The 12,983-nt window shown below is 35.7% G+C and overlaps 1 protein-coding gene across 1 annotated transcript in view; it reads right to left on the bottom strand.

The window, feature by feature from the left end:
• Window positions 1–12,983, bottom strand: part of LOC145666382 (sorbitol dehydrogenase-like) — a 60,889-nt gene that overhangs the window by 26,316 nt on the left and 21,590 nt on the right. The window contains exon 3 of the mRNA XM_081733572.1: window positions 930–1,094. Coding sequence (XP_081589698.1) covers window positions 930–1,094 — 165 coding nt within the window. The remainder of the gene's footprint in view (window positions 1–929; window positions 1,095–12,983) is intronic.

Consider the following 12,983-nt stretch of genomic DNA (forward strand, 5'->3'; position numbering starts at 1 on the left):
CTCTGTGGGAGGAAAGACTAAAATAAAACTAGCCACAAATCATGTTCGTTGCCTTTCCCATACTCTCAAAATGCAACTTTTACTTAGTAAAAGTAATTTGAACTGCACTATTAAATCCACTAAAACATTACATCTAGTTTTACCTTAATTTTGAGGAATCTTTCTATCCAAATAATGTTTCAGCTTATGGTACTGCCCAATATTTACTGATCAGCAAGCATTTAAACAAGTTATGTCATTGGTGAAATAGTAGCCTACCTGCTTAATTCCCAGTTGTTTTATTCAGTGGATTTTCTTTCACAATTTCAGTTCAATATTTCATTTTGGGTTTTACTAATTAAATTCCAGGTGTCTAACATACCTTATTTCTGCTAAAATCAACAAAATTGTCAAATATATTCAGGAACATAAATTAAGTATTACTGACTTCCATTTCAAAACTACCATCAAGTACAGTACCTAGTCTCAACTCCAGATGTACAGCAAATCAGGGGTTCACATACCTGTTTCCATGGCAATATTGGATTAAAACATATGGCAATGTAAACCTATACAAGACTGTGAATATAATCCTCTTGTTGTTAACAATCATCGAAGTTTCTGAGTGAATCATTTTTAAAACATTTATCACAATTAACGAAATCGAATATTCAGAATACGACAATACTAGAATAATATAAACACACACAATTTAGAACAACTTTTCTAAATAGCTATGTGGTTTCGATGGGTAACGAACTTATACTACGCCCACATATAAGCTAGTTAAATAACTACAAGACTCCAACTAATTGACGTAAAGAAGAATTTGAAAAAAAATGAGTAAATATTAATAATATAGGAAATTTAGAACAAAATATAATAATATTATTACTAAGAAATAACATATAGGAAAAATTATACATTAGATTCCTACAAATGTTACTTACCTTCTTTGAGATTTGTTACATTTTTTCCTACTTTCGCAACAATTCCGCTAGCTTCATGTCCTAATACCATTGGAGATCTCACCACGAAATCTCCTATGGCACCATTGACTAGATAATGAACATCAGAGCCACAAATCCCAACAGAATGCATTTTCAGGAGCACTTCTGTAATTTTAAAAGAACAAAATAGTTTAGAACCGTAGTATTACGACATAATTTATACTGTGATAGTAATTTCATGTATCATAATAGAGTACCTATAAGGACACAAAACTTGCTAATATTATGTTTTATTTTTTTAATCTTCTAATAATAATGTATTTCTGGTTGTAGATTTTATTTCCACTTCAATCATCCCACATAATATTATGAGATTCAGAAGCAGCTTAAGCTCAACTGAGGCTCGGGATAAATTAAATTCATCGAGATCAGCTTTACGAAAGCAATAAGAGCTTGTTTTCTATTACCACCCATCACCGCGTGGAATTTAGGAGAGAGATCTTGACGGACATTTGGACGGTGTTATGCATCAATTGACCAAGCGTCATTTTGCGATTTTCGAGATTTTTACATCAGTGAGTAGGAAACAATGTAAATATATATTTAATGTTTGAAACCTTACTATTTGTTTAAACGTTCAGGAAAAGCTATTCGATGAAGCACCAAGTACTGGATCGTAATAGGAACATGTTTTTTATTTCCTTCAATATCTCAGAACCGTGTTTTGGTGCTTGGTCAATTGATGCATAACACCGTCTATTTATTTTTATATATTTTTTTTTAAATTTTAAATTGTTTTTATGTACTTTTATGGGATTTAAGTATAGTATGGTCTGCATAAATGACTATTCAGTATATTTTGTTACACGAGACGATATTTCCAATTACCGTTCTATTATTCCGCTACCCTGTTTCCCCATCAACATTTAGAAATAAACCTTTCGTGTTGTGGTAGCTGCGAAAGTTTCAATTATAACTTCAAAATCCAAGGTCTGTTCTGTTCCATGCTGAATGCAGATTTGTAAGTCTTTCCTGCCTCATAGTGGAATCGCAAGTACTATTTTATTAGTTTCATTTTACAGAAGAACCGTTCACATGATGCCACTGATATAGACAGTGTAATCAAACATGAAATGCAGTTGCTAAACTCTTACAGGCTCTCAACCTCCATTCGGACGATATTTTCATTAACCAGTCATGCTATTTTGATCATATTTCATTAACAAATCTATGATATTATGTAAATTACTCCTTACTAGTGGCGTAGCCTATTTAGGGGGGGGGGAGCTTCCGGGCTTAAGCCCCCCGAAATCTTACTTATATAGTAAAGTATATGAAACATCTTGCAGAATTTTCACATTTTCAGGCCAAGCCCCCCGAAAGTTAGCAAAGCTTCCCCCCCGAAACAAAATCGTAAATACGCCACTGCTCCTTACGAAAACAATCTCAAGAAATAGTTTTCTCTTAGGGAAGAGTTTTATTTCCAGACTACTTTCTCAAAAGCGACACCGGCGATAGTCATATTTCGTTAAATTTCATAAATAAATATTTCATTATTATGATGATGTATATATTACGTCTATGAGAATATTTACAAGGAGCAGTTTACTCTTGGAGTGAGTTTCTTGACAAATTTGTAAAATATTACTCATGCGATTTTGTTATTATTTTATGAACAAATATTTTATTAATAACCCTAACATATAGCATAAGTTATTTGTTATAGAAAAGTATACAAGGAGTAGGCCTAGTTTACTTTTGGGGATGACTACTTTCGGTTAAGTTTTTCGAAAGCGCCTTCGGCCTTATGCAGAGTCATTCTGACGCGTTATTAGTGTCATACTAAAGAGTTCAAACTAACATTATGTTTCATGCAGTACATAATATGACGCTAATCATAGGCCTTTAGTATGACGCTAATCATACGTCAAAACGACTCTGCATAAGACCCCTTATAATTTTGTTCGTATTTCACAAGAAAATGTTTCATTAATAAATGCAGCACAATATGATTTAGTTTGAGAAATTGGAGCGAGATAGCTTAGTGCGGTGGTTCATACTTTTTATTTTAATTACTTCTTTTTAGGAAAAAAAAAACTGTTATATCAATTCATAGAACGACTTATGTTAGTCTATGCATTCAACACAGTGATGCCAACCCGTGAAAAAACTCCATTTTGTGGAAATTTTTTCAATTAATTTCTCAAAACGGGATAAAGGGAGTTTTCATCGGAATTGGCAGCAAATCTGTGATTTTTCATCGATAGCAACAAAATTCCCTATGGCAGAAAGTAGACTAATGACCAGGGCATGGATTTTGTTGACCTAAAATTTTCTAAAAAGTGACCTATAAAATGATCCTAAAATTCCTGTAAAATGACCCTAAAATTCACAAAAGTTGACCTTAAAACATTTTTGAATGTGTATTGGATTTTAGCTACTATTTCTCACTCATTTTCAAAAGTTTTGTTTCATTTAGTGGCAATCCATTGAGCATTTGTGTCTTTGGTTTAAAAAAAACAATAATATTAAAACTAAGCTTTGACCAATTTAGTAAATAGCTAAGCATTTCATATTTGAAATACAGATATATAGGCCTATATCCAGTTAACATATAAACATTTTATAAGCTGTGATACAACAAACTAACTCAGAAACTTTCTAATCATCAGAAAATTTAGCTCATACCTTATTCAGCATTCCAGTAGATACCTGTAAACAATGTTACGATCTTATTGAATTAGCAGCCTTAATTGTATATGGAGCAGGATCTGTTGCAAAAACATGGCCATGTTGGACACTTTCAGGCCAAAGTAGGAATATCGAATTTATCGAAAAGTCTACATATTGTAAAATTGTTGACAGATTCCAACACCACCAGTTAGCAAAAATATTTTGCTAGGTTCGTCGGTTTTTATTACCCCAACAATAATATTGACTAAATAGCGTTCCTGGCTCAGTGGTAGAGCGTTCACCTCTGGTGCTTGGGGTCCCGGGTTCGATCCCAGCCTCCGCCAAGTGAACTTTGTGGTGGACAAACACCGTGCTCGTGGGTTTTCTCGGGGTTCTCCCGTTTCCTCCCACTTTCTTCATTTCACTCATCTCTCATCATCACCGTCTCCTTTAGCCTAACCGGCATAACCGTGGGACGTAAAACTCAAAGATTTCATTTCATTTTTTATATAGCGTTCCTTCACATCAGTAGTCTGTCTATAGAAACAAAACTATTCTGAGTCCAAAGTTCCTCCCTTATTTTTCTTATTGTGTCCTCGTTACACTTTTTCATGTAATTTTTCCTAAGATTCGTTTCGTCTGGAATGGAACGATCTGTGTGAGGTTCCAGGAAATCCCGCAATTTCACATTGTTCAGTTTCCAAAGAAGAATATTTGAAGACACAAAAACTTCACACAACTCTTTTGAAAACTGAGGATTTGCCTTTACTAATCGAAGCACTCTACACAAGTAACAATTGCGAATACTTGGTTTTATGTTTATTTTCAACTGCGCGTAAATGTTTTTCGCTTCTGATATGCTTTTGCACAGTGTATCTTTTCTCTGCTGCCACTTTTACTTCACATACCTTGCAAAACAATACTGTACCGTCAGTACTAAAAATATCCTCACCAAATTCAGAAACAATCTGTCTTAAATGAGAAGCTGTAGATGGTTTAGGCTTCGGCATTCTACATACTAAAAGCATCAATTCACTCTCGAGTTGAAACTAGGAAGCACACTTAAAGAATAAAAGTTCGCAAGTGTAGATTGTATACACCAGAATAATATATAAAAAAATCCTGTTTAAAATCTTTGTACGTCTTCTAATCTATTTTTAGTTATTCATGTAGTCATATCCTTTGTGGTAAACAACCTACAACCATCTGCTTTGGCAACTTACGAACCCCCAGCCCTCGTCAACCAGCTACGGCTTAGTGCTCATTAACTTGTTAGAAATGCAGTCCCCCCCCCCAATAATGAGGAAGCAGGAAAAAAGATCATTTAACTTCGTGTTTTTAAATCCGTAAAGAATTTTCATTTTAAGATTTCCTTCTGTAGAAGAAAAAGAACAGAAAGACCATAAGTGATCTAAAAGTTACCTTAAAATATTAAAAATTGACCTGAAACTTCAAAACAGCAAAAAGTGACCAAAAGTTGACCATAAAAAAACATATTTTTAGAACCAAGAGTTGATGAATATGTTTTTATTTGAACTTGCCTTGTCCTATGCGTAACAGAAAAAAGTTGATTTGTCAACAAGATCCGGGCCCTGCTAATGACTCTTCAGAAATCTGGAAGTACTATTAACTTTCAAATTTTGTTATCGGAAAATGCATGCTACGCAGAAAAATAACTTGTAATTCTCAATAAACAACCTCTAAGAAAAGTAAATTGTGTTCTGGTGTTTTTTTTAAATACAAAGAATTAAGCAACGGGAAAAAAAAGTAAAATGAGAAACAACCAACTTCGGAAACGTTCTATACAAAAAACCTGGAGAATAAAGTTCTTCTAATATCTTTACGTTCATTACAATATGATGACACAAAGGAATTATATAAATACTAAATACTGACGACAAAATGAACTTGATTTCACATTAACATTTTGAATTAAGAAAATTAGTTATTCATCAGCTACTTGATAAACGTAGAAAATCGAAATTTAAGGGTAATTTATTTATATATTGAAGAAAATATGTGACACAACAGTTTCATTTTCCTTTCTTTCTTTAGTTTAGTTTAGTTTTGCAATCAGTATAACGTGGGAAATTCAAGAACAAAATAGAAATATCTGCTTCTTGAGATGGGATTTTATAATGTTTTAGGCTGGCATCACTGACTCAACATCTGTTCTTATCGTGAATTGAAAGTGGTTTGTGTAAAACTCTTCCACACCAATTAAATTGGATAATTTAAGGGAATTAAATTGTAGATAACTTGTGTCACAAAACGCTAAGGAGGTGAGGACGTTTTAATAATTGAAGCTCACACAGCTTGCATGTTAAAATGTAGTCATTTGCAATATCAAATTACTGTGCACATTAACTTCTGCTTAGACACGTGATCCGAAAATATGTTTGGAAATAAGCCAGATGGCATCACGATCTCAAAACTAGACATGAGTTCAGGTTGTGGAATCGTCAAGTATAATCTATATATATAAAATTGAAAATCACTATGTTTGTCACTCTAAATCTCCTGAACCGCCCGACCGATCTCGATCAATTTTGTAACATGGATGAGGTTTGAGGCTGGGCTGGTTTCAGACTATTCACTCTGATGGTAGAACCGAGGGGGTGGGACGGGGAGAGGGTATAACAAAAATAAATAAAACTTAATAACTCTTGAACCACCCGACCGATCTCAATCAAATTTTCAACATACATGAGTTTAGGAGCAGGAATTATTTAGGCTATTCACTTTGACGATGCAACGTAGGGGAGGGGGAGATAAATTTAAAAATAATAAAAAATGACCGATTTGTGGTCGATAAGAAAAAAGTCACACTTCTGATGCTGTTTCAATTCAAGTTCAGCCCTCATCGTCGGGGAGGGGAAGGGTACAACGTAGGGGAGAGGGATAAACATTTAAAAATGACCGAAAATGACTAATATTAGTGTTGAATTCATAATTTTAGGGGTAGCTGGGATTAACAGTGACAATTCTGATGCCGTGTGGGAGCTATATATAATAATAATCGAAAATGGCCAATATTAGTGTCTAATCCATAGTTTTTGGGATCATTCAGATGAACAGTGACATTTTCTATCCGGTTTAAATTCAAAATCAGCCCCGCCACTTGGGAGAGGGGGAAAAAGAGCTATATAAAAATGATCAAAAATGGCAACTGTCAATGTCGAATTTATAGTTTTCTGGGTCGCTTAGATTAAAGCCCCGCATCTTGGGGAGAATGAAGGAAATACATAAAAGTGATCAAAAATAACCCATATTAGTGTCGAATCCATAGATTCCAGGGTTGCTAAGATGACCGGTGACACTTCCGATGCCGTGCCCCGCAACATGAAAGAGGAAGAAGGGGAGTTATATAAAAATTATCAAAAATGGCCGATATTAGTATCTGTCTGATCCGTAGTTTTTAGGGTCGCTGAGATGAAGAGTGACAATTCCAATCCCGTTTAAAACCAAATTCAGCCCCGCAACTTGGGAGAGGGAGATATAATAAAATGATCGAAAATAACCAATATTAGTGTCGAATTAATGGTTTTTCGGGGTCACCGAGATGTCTATAATCTTTCCGATGCCGTTTAAATCGATGCCATTAAAACCGAAAACAGCGTATTTCGCGGGTACAAAACACATGAGATACGGAGTTGTGGATTTAAATTTTTATTTCAACCCAGCGAAACGAGTAATATATGCTAGTTTATAATAATACCAAAACAATATGTTTTTAAACATAAATTTCGAAACTTGGAGGGAAATGAAATCATTAATTTACATGAAACCGTCTAAGTAGCTGGCCAGTAGAGTGAAGACAGAGATACCAACCAGGAACCTTAAATATGATACTACCACTGGCGTCTCTGCCATATCAAAGTTGGGGGGGACATCAAAGAAAGTGATTTAAATGGTACTACCTAGCCCAACCTGTTTATTAACTTCGATTCCATTTGTTACCTTTCTGCTTACCATCACGGATCCCCTAAGGTGTATCAAGAACTCGATTACAATCGTTTCAGAGCCTGAATATTATATTCCAAATAAATATAATTATTATTATTTATATGATATTCTGTGGTTAGTAAATATATTAAATTAGAATAAAATATTGAATATTTTGTACTTCAAGATATTGGGGGGACGCGTCCCCCTCGTCTCCCCGCCAGAGACGCCCGTGGATACTACTATACATTACTTGCCTTTTCCCCGATATTTGAGTGAATCATTAGTAAATTATCATCTTCTAAATTCCTAATAAGTATTTTTCTTAATTAAAAGAGATTATTGAAATTATTGATGAAAATAAGCACAATTTGTTGCCAGAATTTAGTATCTTCATCACGCTTTTGAGCCATAATGTTCTACTGAACGTAATTAAATTAGACAAACTTCGTTATCCAGTTATCATGTGTGAGACGTTTTAGAAATTGGCTATTTCTCATGTAATAGCTTATTTTCTTCCGTTCATGATTTTTTTTAAACTCCAGAGTACAATTTACGTTTCTTGTTGATTGTTTTGTGAGATTCGGAAGTTTCTGGACAGTGTTGCCACAGTCCTATCTCTGAAGTGGGCTGAAAAATAGTACCAAATTGTAACAAAAAGGGCTGAATTCATTATTTTATACCAGCGTAATACATGGCTCTATAACACGAAACTAAAAGAGGTCAAGTTCTAGAACACTTCTACCCCCTCTTCCAAGAGTGCAAACCAAGAAAGTACTCTTTTAAAAAACATCCAAATAGGAGTAACCCGAACAACCGTGGAAGTAGATGAAACTTTTATTGCATGTATGAAGTTTAACAGAAGACGCAAATTAAAAGGGAAAACAGTTATTATTTTCGGTATGTATTGTAAGGAAATCAAACGCGCCTTTATTTCAAAGTGACCAATAGACCAAGACGCTGTTATGGCCATATATACTGAGAAAAGGCCATTCTCCGGACAGTGTTATATTGTACAAATATACGGAATCCTCTTGCTTACTACAGAAATCAATATGGAGCATACGTTATCCATATGCTACATACGCACTGTCCTTAGATGTTACATTATGCCGTTGCAGGATTCCTGACATCTAACAATTTTCCGTATATCACATGCATATACAGTACTTATGTTACATTCCTCAGCTATACGTCCACTTCTATGTGAGATCCTGACTGCCTATATTGTTTCATATGGAAAGTACGTATAAATGGAACACTTACGGAAAGTATTATAAAACATACGTTTTCAGTTACACGTCTGCTGTACGTTAAGTCCAAAAACTACAGGAATTACGCATGCAACCTAGCTTTTTAAGTACGCCACCTACAATTTTTTTCTCAGTGTATGAAAAAATATAAAACTAGAAACAAATAAATCATCGAGTTTGTGTGTAAATAGTAGGGGAAGGCGGGGCAGAACCGGGTAGCGGGGTGGAATGGGGCACCCCTCCAATTTCCCCGCTATGGTGCTGCAGCCTTGCGGAAACAGCAGGAAACTAAATGTCGACTCCCTACCGATGTGTGAAGCAAGTAGCGTTAGCGTTGGAGAAGGCTAGTGGCACCTGCTAATCATTCAAGTGTTTGTGCTCTGTTTTTCGACGCCTGTTGCAACATCAACAGAAAAAAAGCTCAAGATAAGTAAAATAAGAATGCACAGAATGCTGAAGTCGTAATTATAGATTCAGAGTATCATAGTTGTTGTATGTTTTAGTGACTATAGTATGTAATCTTTCCCATGTAGTTACCGCTGACACCATATGAAGCACCAACATGTGTATCAGGGCGAAACGGGGCAGGGACGAAATGCGCTACTGATATCACATTGCAACCAGAAAGAAGAAACCCAGACCAGCGAGAAATGTCTACAAACAAACTGTTCCAGGAAGTTGTTCCCTTGCAGTATCGAAACTTGGACCTTCGTCGTCATCCACAGAATCACAATCCCAGATGTGACCACGGTTTCAGGAAATAGACCTCTTGACGAACCGATTGTACGACCTTCGACGCCAACCACAGGAACAGACATTCCTTACATGGCATTACTACACATGTCACTGAAGGATATTTTACCTTTCCCAAGAGTTAAGATGTGGCAGGAGACTGATCAAAAGACGAGGAAAAACAGCAATTTTGACATCATCGCCGTATAAAGCAGCATTAGAAACAAGAGCCAAGGAAGAGGAAGCAAAAGATGGAAGAAATAAAAGGAAACAGCAGGGCAAGGAGAAGCTGATGAAGAAGAGAGATCACGCACTTGAAAAAAATGAAATGAAATCTTTAAGTTTTACGTCCCACGGTTATGCCGGTTAGGCTAAAGGAGACGGTGATGATGAGAGATGAGTGAAATGGTGGAATGAAGAAAGTGGGAGGAAACGGGAGAACCCCGATAAAACCCACGAGCACGGTGTTTGTCCACCACAAAGTCCACACGGCGCGAACTGGGATCGAACCAGGGACCCCAAGCACCGCACGCACTTGAGTATGCAAGAGAGCTAACAGCAGGAAGAAGGAAGAAATTGAGCACTAGCTCATCAGAGGAAGCTCATGTCTTTATTGTGGTGGGTGGTATTCCCAATCTAATGAAGGATTTATTGCACGTATACTGTGCAAACTTTGATCGCATAATTCTGTGCAAGTGTAGATAGTGACGACGACGAAGAAGTTTACGGTTGTAAGTACTGCCAGCCGTAATTCAGGGTACCCCATTGTGCCCCGTGTGTTCACGTCCATGCGAAAAAACATTACTTTCGATAAACACGTGTGCATCCTTAGGTTTGGACACATATCAACCAACTATTGGTGCTATTTATGCCTAAAACTTCAAATAATATATGAACTTCATGTTCAGTATTCTCTTGTCATTTTTGTTACCCTTGCATAGCCATTTATGTTAAGTACCCTGTTCCGCCCCGCCTTCCCCTACGTTATAATAAAATAGTAAAATATAAATTAATGCTCCTTATTCTTGCTCATTTCACGACTGAAAGAGAATAATAGAATGTAAGAAGAATATAAGGTAAGTAAACTGACATTTGTAAAAAAATGTAAAACCGGTCCAGGTACGACGGATGGGAATTACACGCTGGTTACCCACCGTCACTAATGGGTGTCCATGGTCCGTCGTACAGGGTCCTAGAACTTTCCTTGAAAGACATCAAAAGAAAGAGAGGTAGGGAAAGTCTTACTGACACTTTTGAAAATGTGACAAGTATTTGTTAAATGGTGCTAAATTGGGTGGAATAGTACCAACTTTTCCACAAAAGGGGCTGAAAATGCCAGCGTGGTACCAACGGGCCGATGAATGACAAAAAGGGCTGAATTTGGTACAATTGTACCAAGTGTGGCAACAGTGTTTCTGGATAAATCACTTTTACATTAACATGCACTTTCAAATAACATTTGACAATTAACACTCATTTAACGTTTATTCAAGCGTCATTGTTGGCGTTGATGAAATAAACATGATGAATCCCATATAGGCCTATGTTGCAATGTTGACGGAAAAGCCTTTTAACCCTATTCAAAAAATTAATCAAAAAATCCCTCAACATAGGATTTTCTCACAGGTTGGCATCACTGAGTGAAGATCTGGCAGTTTTTCACTATTGATAATTACATTTGCCATCCCTCACTGAATGGTTGGGAGTCTCCCGGAATCGAACTCATTCTTCCGGTCTCTCGGACAAGCTTTGGTATCTTCAGGGATTACGTGATTCAACGTTATTAATGACCTTTCTAAAAACATTGTTTTAATTTTCTATCTGAAGTTTTATTTTAATCTGAAGTTAATTTTCTTTTCGCATGCACTACCAAGAGAAGAAATTTTATTAAATTCGAAAACAAATCCACAATTCTGCATTTACGATTAGTGAGAAACGAGTAATTGTTTTACTGTGAGGAGGGGGAAATAGGTTAAAACATTGTTGCAGCAAAGCGTTTACACAAGCAGTGCAGAGAAACGAAAACACAAAATCCTTGCTTGTCGAAGTCTCGAGACTTCTTTGTTCCCCTTTACTGATTTTGGTTCATTGTATTTATAGATTTAGTTCGTAGATTGTTATAGTGGGATGAAGTGCGTTTCTTCGGCATTCCTGTTGTTATTTAGCTATGACCGATTCGGAATCGCGAGAAAAGAAAAGAAAGTATTACTGCACATTTAATGACGCGTGGGAAAAAAAGCACTTTCGATTGGATGCAGAAAAAGGGCAAATATGAAAAGGAATGTAGAAATTGTCGCCAAACGTTTTCCATAAAATTTGAGTGTATTGATCCAAAAAAATATTCATGCTTATTCTGCTAAGCACCAACATTTTGAAAAGCAGAGAAGACAAAATGTAGTTCTTCCATTCGTTTTTTTTTGGGGGGGGGGGTCAAACCAGAGATGCCAATCTAAAAAAGTTAGAAAATCCCATCTCAAGAGTCAAAAAGTCCCATTTTTCTATCGAATTTCCCACGTTATACTACTTACAAGATAATAATAATAATAAGAAGAAGAAGAAAAGAGGATAAGAAGAAGAAGAAGAAGAAACGAAACTATTCGATCTTCCTCAAAGATAAAATAGTTTGTGTGTAAGTATTCCTTAACCGAAAACAAGATTTTTTTGTTATGAGGAGTGTAGTGTGTCCTTCATGGAGGGGCGGATCCAGGGGAAACTTTCTTATTTTATATATATATATAAATAAAACCCATCTCAAAGTTTGGAGCCCTTATAAATCGCAGTATGATAACCCACCGCCCTTCCCCCCAGAAGTCGGTCCTGGATCCGCCCCTGCCTTCATGCCGATGTGAAATCGCTTGAAGATAATAGAAAAATATTCTGCGCAAATTTTGGAAGTTGATTGTTTCCCGTTTGATATTTTACTTTCTTTATTTGTTTTTCCTTTGATAACTTTGTTTCATCCGTTTCTTCATTATTTGATTTTAACAAAGCATAATTTTTCTTCCTTGGCGATAGATTTTTAACTATCATACACTCCACAAACCACTTCCTCAGCAGAACGAACTTTCGAGATTAAAAAAAAAAAAAAAACGTTCTGGTTAAAATTTGAATTTTTAAAATTCTTTACGTGTTAAGGGGGCAGACTACTAAATATTTTTGAAAAACTAATAACTTTTCTTTTGCCCGTTTTTCGTAAGTGGAAAGAGGTAATAAAATGTAACTTACCACACTAATAGATAATGTTATTCTACATTCAAAAATACGAATCGGAACAATTTTCAGTGTTGCCATCCATAGAAATTACAGTGTGACCAGAATTTGAATTACTCAAAAATCTAGGTTAAGGCAGCGACTAGAAAAATGACCTCAACGGTAATTGATGACTTATCATGCTGTCTAGGTTTCTTGTTTACTACTTTTTAAATAATGTTTCTATTTATTTTGTAATAAC

Source organism: Thermobia domestica, chromosome 12 (assembly GCF_964235325.1).
Source record: "Thermobia domestica chromosome 12, izTheDome1.hap1.1, whole genome shotgun sequence".
In the NCBI taxonomy this organism is placed as follows: Eukaryota; Metazoa; Arthropoda; class Insecta; order Zygentoma; family Lepismatidae; genus Thermobia; species Thermobia domestica.